At 46.1% G+C, this 23,993-nt stretch overlaps 1 protein-coding gene across 1 annotated transcript in view; it reads left to right on the top strand.

Moving 5' to 3' along the window:
- The window catches only part of LOC147710629 (F-box only protein 6-like), a 200,623-nt gene that overhangs the window by 41,591 nt on the left and 135,039 nt on the right, over positions 1-23,993 (top strand). The window contains exon 2 of the mRNA XM_086921311.1: positions 18,314-18,440. Within this exon, the coding sequence (XP_086777437.1) occupies positions 18,314-18,440 (127 nt within the window). The remainder of the gene's footprint in view (positions 1-18,313; positions 18,441-23,993) is intronic.

The following is a 23,993-nucleotide window of genomic DNA, read 5'->3' as shown; positions in this document are numbered from 1 at the left end:
TTTTCATCCACCACCATCATCCCCTCCACCACCTCTTTCTCCACCTTAAAATCCTTTGCAAATTACACCTCCGGATTCTCCACACTCTCACCATGATGACGATGATGTTGATGATGGAAGGACACATTTACCATTAGATCCCTGGACGGATTATACAATTGATCCTGCAGCAGATAATGACCCAGACCTTCACTCAGCCAAGCCATCTCCTCCAGTTGACAATGTATCCCACCAGGAACTCATTGCCGAGGCTTCCCCAATATCATGGGGTTGCACTGCACAAAGAATCATTAGAAGAAGATTTTTTGTTTGAGACCTTAGCATCCACACATAGGTCATCAAAAACACTTCCTATGCTTAAGGGCATGATGAGATACGCTGATGACATTTTTAAAGGACCTAGTACAAGCATGTATCTTGACTCCTAGGGTTGACAAAAAGTATAAAGTCTTCCCAACAGTCCCAGTATTTATTGAGGGCCAGCTGCAACTAGATTTACTGGTAGTGTCTAATGCTCGTAAGCGGGCTAATTCCCAAGCATCAGGCGATGCTACTCCACCAGATAAGGAGTCTTTAGTTAATAGACGCTTCTGGCAAGCGCATAGCGGCTCAAGCTGCAAATGAATGGTGCATTGCTAATACACTAGACCTTCTAGCCAGGTATGACAGAGCAGACTGGGATGAAATGGAGCAATTGCTTCAATACCTCCCAGACGAACATAAAGCTAAAGCACCGGATTTCGTAAATGAGGGTAAGCTAATTTCAAATTCCTCCATAAGGTGTGCTCTAGATGCTGCCGCTAGAGAGGTCAACACTAGTATTTTTCTTAGGAGACATGATTGGTTAAGGATCTCTGGGTTTAAACCTGAGGTCCAACTATCCATTCTTAACACACCCTTTGACAAGAAACATCTTTTTGGTCCTGAAGTAGATCAGGCATTGGAAAAAATTAAAAAGGACACTGAAGTGGCCAAGTCCATGGGAGCACCCTAGTGTCCGTCAAACAGAGGTTCCTTTCATCATTCCTTTTACCGAGGGGGGGTTCAAAACCATATTCTCAGACCAGAACACCTCCACCTACAAGGTTACAACAAGTCCTCTTCCCCAATAGTTTTTTTTTGAGGAGGTTATAGAGGGAACATTTTTAAAGATAGAGGTAAGGGCAACACACCCTTAACTCCTCTTCCTCTAATAAGCAGTGACTTGCCAACGCTTCCCCCAACTATATTACACCTGTCAGAGGAAGACTTCAACAATTTCTCCCTACTTAACAAATCTAAACTAGCAGACACATGAGTGATTGTAATTATCCAACATGGTTATAGCCTGGAGCTCACCAGCAACCCTCAAAACATTCCACCTCAACCTGACAAATTGTCTCTGAAAAACCTACAATTGCTCGAACACAAAGTGCAATCTCTCTTACTAAAGGAGCTAAGGAGCCGGTTCCAATACTGTACCAGGGCTCAGGGGTCCACTCTGTATTTTCTTATGACCAAAAGGAAGATTCCCTAAGACCTATTCTGGATCTCAGAGAGTTAAATTAGTATATACTGTCAGAACACTTTCACATGGTGACCCTTCAACAGGTAATTCCACTTTTAGAGAAGGCAGATTTTATGTCTACTCTAGACTTAACAAACAAAACAGGTGATGGACCGAATGTGGATCAATGTCACACATTCATCCCAGTCCAAAGATCTGGGCCCAAATCCATCGTTTTTTTGCACTCCGCACCACCCTGGGTTAGACAATGGCGATATGCAAATCAGCTCTGACCCTGTGCCCCATGGGAACAGTCCAGTCCGAACTACAAAAGCCATGTCCTTCCCAGAACGGAATCAAGCATCCGAGGACCGGACCGGTTTCGAGGTAACACCTCATCAGCCCGGCTAGCTTGACTTCAGTGGTGTGGAGTGCCTGGGACCCACGTCTGAGCATCCCCAGCGCACTTAGGGCGGAATTTGCAAACAAAACAGGTGATGGACCGAATGTGGATCAATGTCACACATTCATCCCAGTCCAAAGATCTGGGCCCAAATCCATCGTTTTTTTGCACTCCACACCACCCTGGGTTAGACAATGGCGATATGCAAATCAGCTCTGACCCTGTGCCCCATGGGAACAGTCCAGTCCGAACTACAAAATCCACTGGAGTCAAGCTAGCCGGGCTGATGAGTGGTGTTACCTCGAAACCGGTCCGGTCCTCGGATGCTTGATTCCGTTCTGGGAAGGACATGGCTTTTGTAGTTCGGACTGGACTGTTCCCATGGGGCACAGGGTCAGAGCTGATCACTGAGTAGAGTTGGTGAGCTACCGGCATTACCCTTAGAAGAACCCTTCTTTCAACTACACAAAGACAGGGTAGTTTTACTCACCAGCCCTAAATTCCCTCCCAAAGTAATTTCTTCTTTTCATTTAAACCAATCAGTTGAGTTACCATTTTTTCCCCTAACCTGATTCTGTAGCAGAACGCGCTTTTCACATGCTTGACATTAAAAGAGCTATATTGTACTACATAGATAGAACAAAAGATTTTTGCAAAACAAAACTACTGTTTCATTTGTTTCGCCTCACAAAGGCAATCCCATCTCTATATCTGGTATTGCACGATGGATTGTTAAATGCATTAAAACATGCTACACTAAAGCTAAAATAACTTTATCCATACCCCCTAGAGCGCATTCCACTCTCAAATTAGGGGCTTCTGTGACCTTTTTAAGCAACATTCCTCTAGCTGACATATGTAAGGCAGCTACATGGTCTACACCACACACATTTACCAAACACTATTGTGTAGATGTGATAGCACAACAACAAGCTAATGTAGGCCAAGCAGTACTTAAAACACTATTTCAGACAACTGCAACATCTACAAGTTAGCCACTGCTTTGGGAGTATACTGATTTCTAGTCTATGCAAAGCATGTGTATCTACAGCACACATGCCTCGAATGGATAAAGTTACTTACCCAGTAAGCATCTGTTCTCTGCATGTAGAGCTGTAGATTCACATGCGCCCACACTTACTTACTCCAATCTCACCCACTTGCGGGAAAACAATCAAACAATGGAGTCGATGGCCAAGCGCACTATCACCGAAAGGAGGAGTCACCTTACCTTGTAACTAGGAAAGATTCTTCGAAGACAAATAACTTGCAAACATCCGGACCCAACAATAGATGGCAGGAGTATGCAAAGCATGTGAATCTACAGCTCTACATGCCAAGACCAGATGCTTTCTGAGTAAGTAACATTATCCTTATCTGCTTTAGTTCTGCTGCAATGCCCTGCAAATAGACATTCTGACACTTTTTTCCGTCATTATTTGCCATTATTACTTCTAAAATTCCTTGCAAAGTTTTTAGCATTAATAACATTGTGCCCAACATAGACGCTGTCAGGGAGGCCGAAATTTCCAAACCCAACAAGGCCTGTAAGGTTGGGGTGTAGCTCTATTGCTAGCTATGATCTCTGATCTTCCAACCGTCTCACTTTTGATAGCACAATTGATAAACTTATACTCTAGGTTCATACTTCTTTCTTCTAGGGATTCAAAGGGTTCTATGTCCGGCTCCACATTTAGACCTTTTTTTGACAGGCGATCTGTTCTGAGAAGGGTAAGATGAGGTAAGGATGATACTCCAGGTTGAGGGAGTGTCTTATTTCTCATTACTGAGCCTAACTCCTTCACAAAGGACCGATCTTGTACTAATTCCACTGGTCATGAACTAAATCGAGCTCCGATAAGCTTTTGCTTTCGCTCCTCCTCTCAGCCTTCATAGGCCTTACTCATAGGTGGCACTTATATGTCAAACTCTTTTTAAAGTGCTTACCCACAAATAATTTTATTGCTTGATTTAGTGAGGTCCTACTTGGAGCTCCAGGCTCCTCCCTAGGTTCAGTACTTAACTCCTCCCACTGATTTTTCTTATGGCCCTTTTCCATCATAACACATACTGTGCTCCCATTGAAACTCCCCAGTTGTTCTTGTTCCTGGATCAGGCTCACTACCTCACAGGCCTGCCCCTTTTTTGGTAGAAAAGCTTTTCGTGGACAGGGCTTATTTTGTGGCATGCCGCCCTGACTGACATTTATCAGGCGAGCTGTACTTCCCAGGAGGTGACGCTCTCCTCTTATCCACTCCTGAGACCGCTTAACGCGTATATTAACTCTGTTTGGGATACCCGTGTGAATAGGTTGAGCCTCTAGTTCAGCTGCTAGTTTTAAACTTGCATTCAATAAAGATCCCATTACTTAGCACCCCAACACTAAATCTTGTTCTGCAACTTCGTTTGCTGCTCCTTCGTCGTGCCATTAACGCTAGATGTTGCATGTTATCTCCTACTAAACCTTCCAAGTCACACCCTGATATCCCTCATAGACATTACATAAGGGACCTAATGGTCATCAGCGACTGTACAAATAGGATGTAAAATCAAACTACACCTTCACTTACCTCCTCCCTCCAGTAGACCACCTCTCCGCCACCGCCACCACCTATGACCAATCTCTTGACTGTGGTCACAAAATGCGAATGCTCATAAATCTACAAACACTCGGTCTGTACCGCCCCACCCCGATGCACATCTGCTCTCCCTGGGGCCAGGGGACACAGCAATGGGATGTCTCACCTAGTGGGGTTAACTTTCCAACACCTTCCAGAGGTTGTAGTACAGTGCTCCTGTTGCCGTCAGCTGCCATCTGCTGCTGTCCACATGCGGGACATACAGGGCAAATGTCGGACATGAGGCTCCAAGGCCGAGTTCCAGGGCAACCCAATATCTTTAGTAGCACTGATGCTAATTGTCAAACAATGATGGAACACATAACCAAATCAGGTGGTCCGTCGTTTTGAGCCCCCCGTCTGTTTGTGCCCTCAGGAAGGGAGGAGTTGAAAGGCTTGCAAGGGATCCAAGGAACCCCACTTAATCATAACTGGAATCCGAGGACTCCCGCTGAGTCACTACTGGAATCCGAGGACTCCCGCTGAGTCACTACTGGAATCCGGGGATCCCTGGCAACCTGGAATTCCAGCATAATTCCTTTCTACTAGTAAAACTTTAAAAAGATACAGAAACAACTATACATGAAACAAATGCACAATTGTTGAAATGTTTTATTTCATTCAGAAGCAAATTTTAGAAAAGTCGAAATGTACATTTTAATGGGAAGTTGGATGCTCTTCTAAGTTTCGTTTTTAAGTCTAAACGATGAAGCAATATGTTAAACTCTAGCATATCGCTATATCTCTTTTTGTTCCTAATGCATGCTCTGTTTTTGTTGGCATTTCAATTGAGGTAACCCATCAACCATACATTACTGTTTGCTGTTCTTGTGTTATTCCACACAATAAAGCTAAGGTTAGCAACTTCATTTTATGTCATACATTTTCAAAATCCTTCACATTTACAGCACGTTTTTCAATTTAAAATGTTAGTTTGTTTCTTTATTTCCTTTATTCATCTGGTAACATTATGTTCAAGGCATATGGCTGCAGATGGTACATTATGAATAGATCGCCATCTGGTGTTGGGCTCGGATGATTGCACTTCGTTTTTCTCTTGGAGAGTCTTTTGTAGATTGGTGACTCCTCCCTTGGTTGCTAGTGCGCATGGGCATCGGCTCCATCCTTAGATTGTTTTTTTCGGCCATCGGGTTCGGATGAGGATTGAAACGCTCCAGATCGACTTCGGAAAGAAGTGATTTTTCGGCGCGTATTCCCTTTCCAATTCGACGGTATTGTTATCGAACGCGATTTCATTTCTATTCCGACGCGTTTCGACTCCAACATCAACGAAAAACTTTGATCTACGTCGACGAACAGGAGGCCTTTCTCGACGTGGTCAAGCCCGGAGTCCATGGAAAGGACTCCATTTAAGAAATGTCCAACGTGTGGTGCTAAGTTCCCACACAAGGACCTACACGAGGTGTGCAACCTCTGCCTATCGCCTGAACACGAATCCAGGGACTGCGAAGCCTGCGCAGCATTCTCCTCCAAGTCGACGATTAGAAACCGTCGAGCTCGAAGACACGAGGTTTCCAGAATGCAGTCGGAGGCGATCCCGGAGCTGTTCGAGGACCAGCACCTCGATGAAGAAGAGGATCATGAAGAACAGTCCGGGTCGGAAGGGCACGAGTCGGATGTCGAGGAGCTCGACGTTCAACAAACCGTGAGTGACGACATCCCCTTACCAAAAAACCGATACCATGCGGTAACGACCCCGCCTTCGAGCCCGGTCAAACTGCAGAAAAAAGTTTCCGACGCCCCGCCTTCGGGCCCGGCAACGAAACCGAAACTGAAACCGAAACTCTCGTTCTCCCACCATGTCGGATCCGAGAAACGGTCGACTTTGACACTGAAGCTTTATGCAAGGGAAAGCTCGGCATCGAAACATTCCATGTCGAAACCGAAACATGCTTCGACGTCGAAGACTCACTCGACATCGAAAAAATCGGAATCAAGCAAATCCTCTGTGCCGAAAACACCGAACATTGACGATCGAAAGCAAAGGCACCTTTCGGAACCAAAAGCTTCGGTACCGACACAGGAGCAACAAACAGATCAGAAACAAAAGATTTTGTTTATCGATCCACAAACTGGCAAAGTAGTGACGAAGAAGAGGAAGAATGAACAGCTAGAAGACAAACCTCTTCCTTCTAAGAAGAGAACAATGGGGACAAATACAACTCTTCCTACTTCTCCTCGACCTAGAGTCACACCCTCTTCTCCTATTCCTCACACTATGCCAACTATTCCTCCACCTTCTACACCAAGACCATCTACACCGCAGTCAGATGTAGACAGTGATACAGGGGAGGGAGAACCTTATGAGGACGATAACACTATCCCAGATGAGGATGACCCATGGGAACATTATGACGCAGGGTCAGATGATGACAATGACCCAGAGTTATATCCCTCAAAGCCTTCACCACCTGATGATAACACAGGGTTTGTACAGCTCATTAATAGGGCAGCAAAATATCATAAGGTAGATCTACATACAGAACCTCAAGTAGAGGATTTCCTATTAGAGACACTACCTACTGCACAAAGAACATCAGGTACTCTACCTATGCTGAAGGGTCTTCTCAGTCACACAGCAGACATATTCAAAGACCCAGTGAGGGCTAGGGTGTTAAACCCAAGGATTGATAAAAAATATAAGGCAGCTCCAAAGGACCCAATATTTATCAAAGGGAAGGTACCTCTGGACTTGCTTGTAGTATCAAACGCTCGCAAAAGAGTGAACTCATTATCTACAGGAGAAGCCCCTCCACCTGATAAGGAGTCAAAATTAATAGATGCATCAGACAAAAGAGTAGCATCACAACCAGCAAATAGCTGGCGCATAGCCAATACACAAGCGCTACTTACACGCTATGACAGGGCACATTATGATGAGTTAGAGAAACTCATCACACATCTCCCTAAAGAACATCAGAAGAGAGCAGATCAGCTAATACAGGAAGGAAAGATAATAACTAACACTTCCATTAAGTGCGCCCTGGACGCAGCAGACACTGCAGCAAGATCTATCAACACCAGTATCATGTTAAGGAGACATGCATGGCTTAGAGTCTCAGGGTTCAAACAAGAAGTACAAACATCTTTATTGAACCAACCCTTTGATCAGAAGAAACTTTTCGGATCAAGCACAGATGAGATCTTAGAAAAGATGAAAAAGGACAAAGAAACGGCTAAGTCAATGGGAGCATTACAACAGCCAACACAAAGGGGTTCCTTTCGTAGATCCACCTATAGAGGGGGCTCAAAAGTACAGGAACAAGTCAGCAATCCACCTCTTTTACACCTACGTCACCCAGAGGTAATTCAAGAGGCAGTTACAGAGGTAACAACAACAAGGGTAGAGGTCGCAGAAATAATAACAACCGCAACTCCCCAACCCCAAAACAGTGACTTAATACAACTTCCCCCAGACCACATAACACCGGTCGGGGGACGTCTAGCACAGTTCCTACCTGTCTGGGAAAACATCACATCAGACAAGTGGGTGAGACAAATTATCCAACATGGTTATTGCCTAGAACTCACAGCTACCCCACCAAACATCCCCCCCAGACAGCGTCCAATGAGTCAAGACCATCTGACATTGTTAAAAGAAGTACTATCACTGCTACAAAAGCATACCATAGAGAATGTTCCAAAACATCAACAAGGGACAGGAGTATACTCTCTATACTTCCTAATCCCCAAAAAAGACGGGACTCTAAGACCAATCTTGGACCTCAGACCTCTCAATGCATACATAAATTCGGAACATTTCCACATGGTCACGCTCCAACAAGGGGGCTACTATAGACACAGAAAGAGCCAAAGCATACCCCAATCCAATCAGGATACAGACAATGGTCAAGTTGATACAAAGATTTCAACCACAACACTCACTACCAGCACAAGTGTTTATGCAGCTGTTAGGCATGATGTCCTCCTGCATACTGCTAATACCACATGCCAGACTACAAATGCGTCCCCTACAGGAGTGTCTAGCGACACAGTGGAATCAGGCTCAAGGTCAGATTACAGATCTGGTGTTGGTAGATGACCGTACGCATCGCTCTCTGAAGTGGTGGAACACAACAAACATTTCAAAGGGACGGTCGTTCCTAGAACCGATTCCACAAGTGATACTGACAGCGGACGCATCGCTCTCCGGATGGGGAGCGCACATGGACAAATACACAGTGCAGGGGAAATGGAGTGGGCAGCAAAAGAAACTGCACATCAACTACTTGGAACTACTAGCAGTATTTCTAGCACTAAAAGCTTTCCAAATGCAAATAACCAACAAGGCAGTCCTGATCAGAACAGACAACATGACTGCAATGTATTATATTCAAAAACAGGGGGGGGGACACACTCTCTCCAACTATCCAAACTAGCACAGGACATTTGGAGATGGGCCATTCCTCAAAACATCTATCTGTTAGCAGAACACCTACCAGGAGTTCAAAATCCGATAGCATACATCCTAAGCAGAGAGTCAGAACAAATACACGAATGGGAACTGCACGACCAGATACTGCAACCATTCTTCCAAAGATGGGGCAACCAGAGATAGATCTGTTTGCCAATCATCAGAACGCAAAATGCCAAAACTTCGCATCCAGGTACCCACACCACCGGTCCCAGGGCAATGCACTATGGATAAATTGGTCCAACAAATTTGCTTACGCTTTTCCCCCTCTCCCACTAATTCCGTTAGTGGTTCAGAAACTGCAACAGTACTCAATGACAATGATACTAGTAGCACCCACGTGGGCAAGACAGCCGTGGTTCACCACGCTACTACAACTCTCACAGGTGCCACATCAAAAGCTAAGATTATTACCCATGCACCTTACACAGAACCATGGAGAAATAATGCACCCAGATCCCAAACAATTGAACCTAGCGATCTGGCTCCTGAGGTCATAGAGTTTGGATATTTAGATTTACCCCCAGAATGTATGGAAATCATTAAACAAGCAAGACGTCCTACCACCAGAGTATGGTATGCAGCAAAATGGAAAAGGTTTGCTGTACACTGTAACAGTAATCACATCAACCCTCTGGACGCATCCACTAAACGGTTTATTTGCTATTTACTACACTTGCAGCAATGTAACTTAGCATATACCTCTATCAGAGTTCATCTCGCAGCTATAGCGGCGTACCTACAAAACAGGCAACATCTTTCCCTGTTTAAATTACCAGCAATTAAAGCTTTCATGGAAGGACTCAAAAGAGTAATTCCACCAAGACTGCCACCTTCCCCAGTCTGGAATCTCAACATAGTACTTACCAGACTAATGGGACCACCCTTTGAACCTATGCATAGGTGTGAAATACAATTCCTCACACGGAAGGTGGCCTTCCTCATAGCTATCACGTCACTCAGAAGAGTAAGTGAGTTACAAGCGTTTACAATTCAAGAACCATTCATGTAGTTACACCAAAACAAGGTGGTTCTTAGAACAAACCCAAAATTCTTACCAAAAGTAATTTCTGCATTCCACATCAATCAGTCAGTGGAACTACCGGTCTTCTTTCCAAAACCACAGACGGTAGCGGAAAGGGCCCTACATACATTAGATGTCAGAAGGGCAATATTGTATTATATAGAAAGAACACAAACTTTCAGAAAGACAAAACAGCTATTTGTAGCGTTTTCTCCTACACATAAGGGCAATCCCATCTCTAAAGCAGGCATTGCCAGATGGATTGTAAAATGTATACAAATATGCTACTTAAAAGCAAAGAGGACATTAACTGTTCCTCCTAGAGCTCACTCTACACGTAAACTAGGAGCATCTATGGCATTCTTGGGAAACATTCCACTAGATGACATATGCAAAGCAGCTACCTGGGTTACACCGCATACCTTCACAAAGCACTATTGTGTAGATGTGCACACAACTCAACAAGCTAGAGTGGGACAAGCTGTATTAAAGACTTTATTTCAGACTGTTGCAACAGACACGGGCGACCACCGCTAGGGAGAGAACTGCTGTATAGTCTATTCATAATGTACCATCTGCAGCCCATATGCCTCGAACGGAATATGCTACTTACCAGTATGCATCTGTTCTTGGCATAGAGGGCTGCAGAGTGGTACATGCCCTCCCAGCCTCCCCGGAAACCTGTGTCTGTTCCAACAATATCTTATTTAGATACACTTACATGGGCATTTATATCTGTATTCTATCATACTACTCCATCTAACCCTACTATGGCAAAACAATCTAAGGATGGAGCCGATGCCCATGCGCACTAGCAACCAAGGGAGGAGTCACCAATCTACAAAAGACTCTCCAAGAGAAAAACAAAGTGCAATCATCCGAGCCCAACACCAGATGGCGATCTATTCATAATGTACCACTCTGCAGCCCTCTATGCCAAGAACAGATGCATACTGGTAAGTAGCATATTCCTTAATTGTCAATACAGTCTGGATACCCTGAGTATTATTCTCAGACCCTCAGGCATCTGTGGACCACGTTTTAAGATCCACTGGTCCAGAACAACACTGTGCTGGGAATTGTTGTCTCACACATTTCTTGGCAGATGGCTTGACACGAGCCACACAGAATGCCTTGGCCATAGTCTGCATTAGCTAAAAAATCCTGTGTGTTGGCTGTCTTAGGTGAAACAAACAATTATTGCAAATACTCGTATCAGTCCCCTTCATTGATGGAGCAGCCCATTTTAGGTGCGTGTGGGGAATGTATTCCATTTGCCTTGACTCAAACCAAGAGCCAGCCGTAAGACCTTTGACCAGTTTTGGAAGTGGTCTTGGGCTTTGGTGAATCACAAACTGGTATAACCTAAGAGCGTTAATCTGCAGTTTTCTGTATACCTCTGGGGATAATAAAAGGTTCATATCCAAGAATGTGGGGTCAAATCTGAAGGACAGATCTATGCAGGGAGAATTCTGAACTCTCATGGTCCATGAAAAAATATGTCAATAGTGTGGTGTACATCTGTCAAGACCGGAGGCGGCCATACACCAGACTTTTAGCACATTGAAAGGCACCGCAGTGATGACATTTCCTTTCAGTGTATAGAGACGACTGCTGGACCAGCGGGCATCCCTAAACTTGGTGGGCAGAGGACCTTCGGGATGGCGGAGGTTATGTCCTCCAGAATCCAGACTGACACTACTCAATCCACCAAACGTCTTCAGGCCCCTAGTCTGAGGATGAAATCTGACCTGGGGGACCACCACATCATACCATTATGGTACCGGATTCCATCAAATGCTTCTCATCTCTCTGGCCCACTAAAGTGCATTAGTGTCCCAAAAGTGAAGTTTCAAGATAGTCTTTGTTGCAGTGGGGCAAGCATCAAGACAAGGACAGCAGTCCAGGTTATTCTAGTATATTTATATCCTGGGTGGGAATCTTTTCAGGGAAGATACTTCTGTACTAGGTGTTCTTTACAGAGGAACCTCATGTAGTTGGCTACAGTCCTAGAAGTGAAGGCTGAGAGGGGCAACTGCATTGCAAACCAACGGGCCTGCTGAACTCCAGCTATGAAGCAGACTACTAGTGATAAAAATGTCACCTTACCTCTGATACCTGCTACAAGTTTGTATCCCTATGTAAATTCATTAGGATACGTCTGATGTTACAAAGGAAAATAATTTGAAACTAAACATATTTTAGAATCTAATTTGATTCACACAGATGTGCACTTACACAATGGCACGGCTGAGGCCTAAAATATCAATTGTTTAGGACATCACTGCTTCATGTGCAATATTCCTGTTTACCAAACACATGGCTTAGCATAAGTCTTCCATTTGGCCAATACTTATAAATGAGTCCAACATTACTAATATCATTGTAAACACTCCCAAACTCACAACCCTGCTCCATCTTTTTCTTTAGTTAAAATTGCAGACATGAAAGTGGCAAGTCCTTCAGTCCATAACATTGCGTATTTGTTGGTTTATGAGTTGGAAATTAGAATGTGGAATGGGTGCCTCGGGGGTGGGTTGCTTCCTTGACCTGGGTGCCAATGGTTGACAAGGAATGAGTTGGTGAATTCACCCGAGTATGTGCCAGTCAGTATTGTTTACAGAGGTGATCCATCTTAACTGCATTATACCCAGTGAAACAGATGTTCCTGGAATGATGTGGCCTGTACTACTGTAATCGTTCTTCACTTTTTCTTTTAAAAGACCTATTTAAGTAAATCTTAAGTATTGATCAGTGTGTTCTTTTGTTAAATGGAGTCGCTCTGAACGAAGTGCTTGTTATTAGTAATTCTGTATCATTCCAAAGAGACACCTAAGCCCATTCAAAGTTCTACATCCGACTTTTACCAATTATCCATTTGCTGTGAATTTAAAGAATCAGTTTATCCTAAGGCTTATATTGTGGAATTTGATTTGTACTGTTTCGGGTACTGTGTTAACTTCATCGAACATTTCTCAATAGCCATACCTGATTTTAGCAGACACTGTGTCTCTATGGATGTAAACAAAAGAGGCAAATAGATTTATTTTAGTGAAATCCCATTGCCAAGTGCCACGCTCTGGCTCCTTTACCACTGGTGGCTTTGTGGCAATTTGTTGTTACTTCTACCTATTCACTGTTCTTTGAATGAGAGACTGGGTCACATCAGCATTATGATAGGCCTCGGGATGGTGCTGTGTTCTGTTGTAATGTACCTTTACTACTACATCCTCCCTACTCAGGTTCTCTCCCTGCTGCTCAGCCAGTGATGACATCAGATGGAATGTTGATTGTGTTGGTTTGGATGAGCATGTCAGTTGGTGTGGATGGGCTGAGCAGTGGAGAGCCTGCTCCTGGTGGGGCATTCCTATGGATCCAACTACATCTGGTCACCTGTAACTATGAAAGCTGCAGCTGCACTACACGTGAAGCGGTTGCTCCTGCCCACCTCCTACAAGCGCCTCTGTGGTATCGTTCTTGCTGCATAGCCTCTGGCTTTTATTCACTATTTGGCCTTCCCATTCCTATTTAGCACCCAGCTCCCTGCGTAGCGCTCCGCATTTGCGTAGCTATTTAATCTCATTCATTTTCTACGAGCATCACGCTGCTGGCTGCCGATTACCATTTCTGGGCTTAAGTATTGCGTTTGTTGACATATGTGCTTAGCGCTGCTGCTGGAATCCTCGCTTGTGATTATTTACTTGTTGCTTGACCTCCCATAGCGTCCTGCTGTTGTATTTGTGCCCTCCATTTTGTTGTGCCTGCAGACCGTCCCTCCCACTTCGCTAACGCCTCCCAGCTACCCCTCCCACCCACGAAGCACTAGGACCGACTCGGCTGAAGAGCCCCTGTGACCAGCTGCACTACACGTGAAGCGGTTGCTCCTGCCCACCTCCTACAAGCGCCTCTGTGGTATCGTTCTTGCTGCATAGCCTCTGGCTTTTATTCACTATTTGGCCTTCCCATTCCTATTTAGCACCCAGCTCCCTGCGTAGCGCTCCGCATTTGCGTAGCTATTTAATCTCATTCATTTCCTACGAGCATCGCGCTGCTGGCTGCCGATTACCATTTCTGGGCTTAAGTTTGTTGACATATGTGCTTAGCGCTGCTGCTGGAATCCTCGCTTGTGATTATTTACTTGTTGCTTGACCTCCCATAGCGTCCTGCTGTTGTATTTGTGCCCTCCATTTTGTTGTGCCTGCAGACCGTCCCTCCCACTTCGCTAACGCCTCCCAGCTACCCCTCCCACGCTCCGCCCCCTCCACCATCCATTTATGGCCAATGCCCCCACGCGCAGCGTCCACGCGCTACGTACATGCCGAAGGTGCGCCTAAAGTAAGCCCGTCTACGCCCGTCTGCGCCTGGACCGCGCCCAGCGCCAGACCCCCTGCCCCTCGCGCTGCCCAGCCCTCCCGCATTACCTACGATGCCGCCACCCTCCTAGCCCTCAACCCCGGTCGCGCCCCCAACTGCGTCCAAGCCGCTCCTGGACTAACCCATGGACCTTTCTCCTGCTACTCCTGCAAATTCAGCGGCGCCGACAACATCTCCGCTACGACCACACCACAGACTCCCGACCCCAACCACCTACAATGCATCCTTCTCAACACCTGCTCGGTCCACAGACACGCCATTGACCTATGGAATCTACTAGACACCATCTCTCCAGACGTCGCCTTCCTAACAGAAACATGGATGAACGCTTCCTCCGCCCCAGACATCACTATTGCCATCCCTGAAGATTATAAGATCACACGCAAGGACCGTACCGGCCACACAGGAGGAGGAATCGCTATCGTCCATAAAAAATCAATCCGCATCTCAACCAGCTCTGATGCCAACCTCGCCAACTCCGAACACCTTCACTTCCAGATCCACATCGACCCCAAAACCACACTCAGAGGCACCCTCCTCTACAGACCACCAGGACCCCGCGCAAAATTCAGTGAAGACATCACGGACTTCATCACTCCACACGCGCTCCCCTCCAAAGAATACATCCTTCTGGGAGACCTCAACTTTCACCTTGAAAAGATCAACGACCGCAACACCACCACCCTCCTGGACAACCTCGCCAACCTCGGACTTAAACAACTGGTCACTTCCCCCACCCACATCGCAGGTCACACACTCGACCTCATCTTCACCTCCAGCAATCATGTCTCCGTCAGCCACACTACGGATCTCCTCTGGACTGACCACAGCTGCGTTCACTTCACCTACAACAAGCCCAAACCCACCAACCACCTCCAACCAACTCTGCAAAGAAACTGGAACAAAATCACCACTGACCAGATCTCCTCATCGCTCCTTCTAAACACCCCAGACCACTCCTCGGACCCAAACCTAGCCGCCGCCAACTTCACCATATGGTTATCCAACACCGCCGACACCTTAGCACCACTGAAAAAACGTCAAAGCAAACCTGGCAACAAGAAGGCCTCATGGTTCAACGATGATCTTAAGAAGTCCAAGATACTCTGCCGCACCCTTGAAAAAGCTTGGAAAAAAGATCCAACCACCAGCACCAAGGACGCCTTCAAAAACGCCACCCGCACTCACCACCAACTAATCCGAAAGGCCAAGAAAACAGCATTCAAGGATCGACTTGACAACAACGCCCACAACAGCAAGGAACTTTTCAACATCGTCAAGGAGTTCTCCAATCCCTCGGCCAACTCCAACGACATCACCCCCTCTCAAGCCCTCTGCGACTCCCTAGCCTCATTCTTCCACAACAAGATTGCAGACATCCACAACAGCTTCGACAACCAACTCGGAGTCCAACCCACCCAACCACATGCTGAACACTCTCCCCCCGCGAACACCCTTAACGACTGGAACCCAATCTCCACTGAGGACACCATCCGCCTGATGAACTCCATCCACTCAGGATCCCCCACAGACCCATGCCCTCACCACATCTTCAACAAAGCAGACTCCGTCATAGCACCGCACCTCCGAGACGTCATCAACTGCTCCTTCAACTCCGCCACCTTCCCGGAAAATTGGAAACACGCTGAACTCACCGCCCTTCTGAAAAAACCCACAGCGGACCCCACCGAACTCAAAAATTACCGCCCCATTTCGCTCCTTCCATTCCCGGCCAAAGTAATCGAGAAAGCTGTCAACAACCAGCTCGCCGCTTTCCTCGAAGCCAACAAATCCCTCGACTCCTCACAATCTGGCTTCCGAGCAAAACACAGCACTGAGACCGCCCTCATCGCAGCAACAGATGACATTCGAACTCTACTGGACAATGGAGACACAGTCGCCCTCATCCTCCTCGACCTCTCTGCAGCATTCGACACAGTCTGCCACAGCACTCTTTTACAACGCCTCAGCAACATCGGAATACAAGGAAAAGCACTTGAATGGATCACCTCGTTCCTCACCGGAAGAACCCAGAGAGTCCGCCTTCCACCATTCAAGTCCGAGGCCACCGAAGTCATCTGTGGCGTACCACAAGGATCCTCACTCAGCCCCACCCTCTTCAACGTATACATGAGCCCCCTCGCGGCCATCGCCCGCCAACACAACCTCAACATCATCTCTTACGCGGATGACACTCAACTAATCCTTTCTCTCACCAAGGACCCCAGCACCGCCAAAACTAGCCTACACGAAGGAATGAAAGAAGTTGCTGAATGGATGAAACACAGCCGTCTGAAACTGAACTCAGATAAAACAGAAGTCCTCATCCTAGGTACATCCCCCTCTGCATGGGACGACTCCTGGTGGCCGGAAGCCCTTGGAAAAGCACCCATCCCGACAGACCACGCACGGAACCTAGGCGTTATCCTGGATTCTTCACTTTCAATGAACAGACAAGTCAGCGCCGTATCCTCATCCTGCTTCAACATTCTTCGCATGCTCAAAAAAACATTTTGCTGGATCCCCACCGAAACCAGGAAAACAGTCACCCATGCTCTGGTGACGAGCCGACTGGACTACGGAAACACCCTCTATGCAGGTACTACCGCTAAACTCCAGAAGAAACTCCAACGAATCCAAAACGCATCAGCCAGAATCATATTAGACATCCCACGCAACGAACACATCTCTGGTCACCTGAAAGACCTCCACTGGCTACCCGTCAACAAGAGAATCACTTTCCGACTGCTAACCCACGCACACAAATCACTCTACGACATCGGACCAGAATGCCTCAACTCACGACTGTCCTTCTACACCCCCTCCCGCCAACTACGTTCTTCCAGCCAAGCCCTCGCCACTGTACCCCGCATCAACAAGACCACCATGGGAGGCAGATCCTTCTCATACCTGGCTGCTAAAACATAGAACTCACTCCCCACTTACCTTCGCCTTACCCAGAACCACCTAGCATTCAGAAAGCAACTTAAAACGTGGATATTTGACAAGTAATCCTCCTCCCCTTCCTTAGCGCCTTGAGACCCTCTGGGTATGTAGTGCGCTATATAAATTCTCTGACTTGACTTGACTTGACTAGAATAAAGTAGAGATTTTATTACCTTCTTCACGTGGTCAACGCTTCTTTCATCATTTTAACATGTTCCTCCATGATTATCACTTAGACTTCGGAATCCGATTTCACTGATCCTGAACTTTATGATCCACTGAGGCCATGATAGAAAAGTGCCATCTTGCAAATGTCTCTTCATGTATGTGAATATCCTTTGCTTGAAAGCATCAATATGCTGCAATCGACCCTATTCCAAATGTTAAAATAACACATGGAGCCAAATAACCTCAGACCATTAGAATGGCTTTTTGATACAGCTCCTTTGGGACCTATGGCATTTCCTTGTAATGTACTGTCGTCGGGTCCTAGGTCAGATATTGATTCGAGGCCTGTGAGGATACTAATGGACTGATTTGGTTTGGTGAGGTCCAACATGAAGTCCCAGAGAATGTTGCTCAGGGCAAACGTGAAGTTGCAAAGTGCATTTGTGGTGCATCCCTCTTATAGGCACAAAAAGACCTTTTAGCAATCCTAAGGAACTGAGCATCCACTAAATCAAGACAGACGCTGTGCTTTACTTGAAGTGCTGTGTATGAAACATTTTGCATCAGTAAACATCAAGATCGGGCAGATCTTAGATCATGATCCATCAAGAACCCTGTCAAGGCAGAGTGAACCTCGCAGCAAACCTGTGCCACATATCCGGTGAAACTGCTGTGCCCACTTGAAAGTGGGCGAGTGACTGTAAAGACCCCTCTACAAGCGCGCTTTGATGAGCTGCAGACACATTCTTTAAACCCCAAGACAAAAATGACCTCCATTTGACTGTTGGATATTTGATGTAGCGGTTATGTTGAAGTTGAAAGACTCACTCTAATATCTTGTTGTTCTCTTTTTTTGTAGAGGATTTTAACTCTTGGCGAATTGTTTCTAATGGAGGTGATAAGTGGGTAATTGAGGACCTCCCTGGTGCTCATGGCCAGCCGTTTCCTCAACCCAACATCCGGAAATATTTTGTTACCTCATACGAGTAAGTTTGAACCTGTGACTGACTGGGGGTAGTCACTTGTAACATGGGATACACTGCTCTATGTATTCGTGGTCCATTTCACTGTACATAGTTAGAATGATTCTAGATTTGAAGTTTGCATGACTATTTCTCAAGTTACCATCTACACTGTATGTGACTTAAGACAACAAAATCTAATTTTTAGAAAATGAAATATGACTCCATGTATGTCCGAAGGACAACATTCTACTTCCATGTAGATGTTGCACCTCTCTGGATGACGGAACTACAGTGCTTCGTACATTCAGGTAGAAATCAGATAATGGCAAAGAAATTGTAAAGGCAGAACAAAATGCCATAAGAAAGGTAAGTAGCACATGCTACAGCTACATATGGTGTCCAGGGGGCATTACAACAATGGAGCAGCAATTGTAACCCGACAAAGCAACCAAGAACAGCTAGGTAAACTGTCGGGAAGGACAGCAAGACAACTCAGATGGTATGTCAATGTAACTTGTATTTGAGGGACCATGGTTCGTTGGACACGGGGGGAACGGGGTGAAAGGATAAAAGCATTTGAGGTGATGTCAAAGGACCTGCGCTACTATCAAACATGCTGCGGCTAGATATGATGGTGCGCGGAACTTGGGTATTTGTTCACGTATTGGGTATTTGCAGACACTTCGTACAGCTATAGTGGTGATGAGCAGCGCTTTGCCAACTCTCATCTCTGTGAGGAAGGCAGTGCAAGCGGGCCAGAGTTGGCTGGGCAGTGATGTAAATTGAAGCCAGCCCCAGGGGAGACCGCTCTGGGGTGAACGCTACGGCAGATGAATGTCATCTTGTAGGGCGTGGAAAGCCTTAATGAGGACATCTCAGCTTATCAACAGCCGGTATTTACGGGTCCCACAAACTTCTTTGCTACGTAACAGCCTGTTCTTGTCCTCCGCCCATGCAACGATTCTCCATCACCAGGTGGTAATGTTAGGAGGGGTAGGTGCCTTCCAAAGGTGCCTCAGAGTGAATCGCGAGTAAGAATTCCAAGGTGAGGAAACAAAAGAGAGCCCTGTCAAACCTGGGCTACGTGAAGAGGCCAAACGCGCATACATCCAATCCATGAAGGTCGGTTTGCCCAGTGACTTCCTGGAGATGGTTAGTAACCCCAGCCCAAAAGTTGCGAAGGTTCGGGTCTGACCATTAAGACTTTAAATTCTCTTGTTCTGTTTTTCTCCCTGTTTTTTGGGATTATACACATTTCTATGTTGTAAGGTGCCTGAAGGAGTATTGACATGGAATATGCAGGGGAGCCATAGGTGAAGTAGATCCTGATTTTAATGGGATCAGTAGTCAGATGTGGTATGTTATGGAAGAGACCGGAATCGACACAGCCTAGCACTCACTAAAAACGCTATTGCGTTTCAGGAATATTAAAGTGGAAAACACCTTCATTGTATCATTTGTGTGACTGAATAGTCGTTTCAAAGTACCTTTTTGTTCTCCTCATTTGCCTCAAGGTAAACCTCTAAGATCTTACTCTGTTTGTGCCCTTATCTTAGGAGATCCTCCACACCCAAGGCATAATTAGATTTTTCTTCTCATACCATGCTTTTGAGACCAGGTAGCGAAGTATAAAAGATGCGACTAGGCGTAATCATTGGACAGATACCTGAAATGTATCTTCCACAGAACCTATACCTGTACCACTCTCTAGTGGTGCCCAAAATAATATCTTTTTTTCCTAAATCCATCATATACAATTTAAAATGTATTTAATAGACTCTTTTTAATCTGTGGTCATCGGTGGAAGGTTACCTATCCATTTCCTGCAAATCACCCCAAGAGCCAGGAGGATCATGTCAAACAGCAATTTCGCTCCATCTTTATTGATTTTTGCCTGCTTCCCAATGTCTACCAAAAATAACCTGAGATAGGCTTACCTGAACTTTTATATCAAGAATGTCAATTAAAGCCTTACTCACGTCCTCCCATAATTTGTGAACTCCTGGGCATGCCACAAACATATGAATGTCGCCTTCTTTTTCTAGTCCACACTTCGCGGAACTCACTACTATTCTTTTCCCCCAACTTCGACAGCCTGAGTGGATCAAATATGCCCTGTGGTGGGATAAAAGATGGTTTCTCCTTAAATTGGTGGCTTGACAGTGCTGTAAAGAAGATTCAAAGATACTTGCAATAAATTATCTAACTGGTGCGAAGTCAAGTGTCTTTTCCACAGGTCATTCGGCAACCTGAAGTCTCCGTCCTCCAAGTCGATCAACAGCCAGTACCATGTTGAGACCTTCTTGACTTCTGGTACCCCCTGATTTAAGGTTTCTTACAGCACATTTGAAACTCCTATCTCCATATTTACTATTTGAAACCAGCTTTTTAATTGGAGGTATTTGAACTTTGAGATTGTATTATCTAGTTCACGGAGAGCGTCCCATGATATCAACCTACCCTCCTCTACCAATTGACCCCACTTCCGAATGCCTGCCTCTGTTAATGGGAATGCTAGTTTGAATGTACTTTTGAAAGGGGTTTTATTTCAGGTTTATGTAGAATACATTAGCTTTAGTTTTTTTATGGATAAGACGTTCATTTTCTTTTTCCTGTCATTGGCTTTAAAGTTTATTGTAGTGTCCTGAGTTAATGATGTCTACTTGTGAAATAGTTCTTGCTGCTGTACTGAGTTGCAACAAAGAAGTTTTTTTCTCCAGTATTAGGGGTGTCTTTCATAGATTCACATGCTTGAATATTCCCCGTCGTCGAAGTGGGAGTCCCACGGTACATAAAATAGCAATAAAGGCTAAAAAATATATGTATGTGAGAACATAACATAAGAAAAACTAGAAGTAAATACTTAACTAAAACCTCTAAAACAATTCCTCCATAGGAATGCATGATAGAGAAAGAAAACACTTGTAACATATCACTGTCATTATGTTAGTCCAAACTACAGCCAATCAGGCCCCAGCACCCTCTAGAACCTTCTCAGAAGCTCAAGCCCTCAGATTTTCTACCGCACGTCGTGTGAAAGGAGTCTCCCTGAGCTCTGCTCAGTTTTTTCCTAAACTGCTTCTTGTTTCCTGAACTTTCAAAATGTCAGTAAGAAGTCTTTATTCCGACCTTGCTCTTCTTGTGGGAAGTTGCGTCCTTTTAAGGAGGACCCCCACAAGAAATGTATTTATTGTCTCTACCATGAGCATGAAGTTGGCAGCTGCAAGTTTTGTAGAACCTTTTCTAACAAGAGTCTAAAGGACAGAGAAGGCCGTCTCCTACTTTGGCTCCAACGTCTTAAAGTCAAGGATTCAGTTCTGTCCGATGCTGAGAGTCTTCAATCTGGACTCTCCTCTGCAGCCTCTAAGCGTAGTAGTGTGCAGGATATGCCTTCTCCTTTTCTAAAGAAGAAGAAACTGGCCCTGCCTTTGGCCTCTGTGGTGTCCCCACCAGCTCCTACTACTGCTGCGCCCACGAGACCTGGCTCTCAGGCATCTTCTGCTGCCTCACAGCGTGTTTCCATACCTAAACATGCTTCGTCGTCGACGGGAGCGTCTACGAGCATTCCGACGACGAGATCTGCAGTGTATACATCGACGACGACACTGACGACGTCAGCTTTTAGCTTGTCGACGACGGTCTCGTCGACGGCCTCTACATCGACAGGAGTTTCATTGGCCTTTCAGACTGTCTCGTCGACGATTCCTATTACCTCGTCGACGAAGAAAACAGCATCGTTGACGAAATCTATCAAAAAGTCTCCATCGTCGGCGAAGACTCCGTCGACTAAAGCTTCGTCGACGAGGGCTCCTTCTACAGGGGTGTCTACTTCGTCTGCGGTTTTGTCATCAAGAAAACTTCCGTCGACGACGGCACTGTAGACGACGGCTTCGTCGACGAACTTGCCGTCGACGATAGATTCATCAGTCATCTTCATCTGCGGCCATTTCAGCACCGTCAACGATAACGTCGACTGCACCGTCGACGGTGGCACCATCTTCATTTGCCTCGTTGCCTCTAGTGCCTTTACCTTCTTCAGTTTCTGCATCTGTCGGCACCAACCTTCCACACCATCGCCGACCAACGCCATGCCACCAGTTGTCTGCTCCTGATCCGCAGCCTCCTTCACCTATGTTTGCCAACTACCTCTGAGCCCGACTCGGACTCTGGTAATTATGTGGATGACACTTTTGCGGCGGCCCACAGTCCGTCTGATCTCATCATCAAATGTTAAGATTCCGGCAGTGACGAGGAAGGCAGTGATCAGGAGTCCCAAGCTGAGGAACAGTTTGTCCAAGTTCCAATGGCTTCTATGCCTGTGTCTTTGATTTCAAATCTCCAGCATATGCTGGACGACTACAATTGGCGTTTTCCATCATCGCCGCAAGGTACTCCTAGACCATCACCTGCTGTGACTGCGACAGGTCCGCCAACGGTTCCGCCACCTTTGCCATCGACGCCTTCACCCCAGGTTCAAACGTCGGTTAAGATTCACACAACTGTGTATCCACAGGGTGCTGATGAATAGGCGATTCCAGAACGGGAGGACGGAGAGGTCCACGATGACACAGATAATGATGATGCCTCAACCGGCATGGCAGAGTGGGACAACTACCAAATGCAGCCACCTTCCCCTCCGCCAGGAGAATCTGGAGATTCACCTCCAGTAGATATTGCCAGTTTTCATCTGTTGATGGATAGAGCGGCTCAGCGCTTTAAATTGCCAAGGACACAGAGAGAGGAGGACTGTTTCCTCTACGACTTCAAACATCAGCCTTTCAAACAAGTCCACACGATTCCAATAATCGATTTTATATGGAAGGAGGGAGTTAAGCTCATGCAGGCTCCGAATTCATTACCTGCCCAAGTACCACGCCTTGAGAAGAAATATAAGGCCCCAACTGGTTCACCAGCATGCCTGGTCTCTCACCCTCACCCTAAGCCGGATTCGGTTGTAACTCAGGCAGCACAGCGTCGGGCCCGTAATCCAGTGTCTCCAATCACTGCACCTCCAGATAGAGAAGGTCGCCGCCTCGACGCCATTGGACGAAAATTCTCCACCATGGCTTCCGCTACAGTACGGGCGGCGAATGCCTTAGCCATTTGGGCCGCTACGACCGGCAGATGTGGTCGGACATATCTGCCCTAGTCGACCTCATCCCGGACGCTTCCAAAGCTGACGCACAGCAAATCCTCCTGGACGGACAAAGAGCATCTGAAGAGATGATTGACTGCGCAGTCGATATTGCGGGCACTGGTTTCCGCCAGCTTGCTAGTGCAGCTGCCTTACGACGCCAGGGTTGGTTGAAGGCCGATTCCTTCCGGCAGGAAGTTCAATCCAAGATCCTTGATATGCGATATGATGGTGAATCGCTGTTTGGGTCCCACATTGACGAAGCGCTGGAGTCCATTAAGAAGGACACTGATACGGCTAAATCACTGGGCACTTTGCAATTTCGGAAACAGCCATTTCGGGGTGGACGCGGCACTTCTTCCACTTTTCGAGGAGGACAATCTCAATATCGCTCCTACACTCAGAGCAACCAACGTTACTCTTCCACTCAACAGCAATCA

The sequence above is a fragment of the Lissotriton vulgaris genome, chromosome 5 (genome assembly GCF_964263255.1).
Source record: "Lissotriton vulgaris chromosome 5, aLisVul1.2, whole genome shotgun sequence".
Classification (NCBI taxonomy): Eukaryota; Metazoa; Chordata; class Amphibia; order Caudata; family Salamandridae; genus Lissotriton; species Lissotriton vulgaris.
Note: the sequence above shows the minus strand (reverse complement) of the source record. Positions and strands in the feature narration are given on the sequence as shown.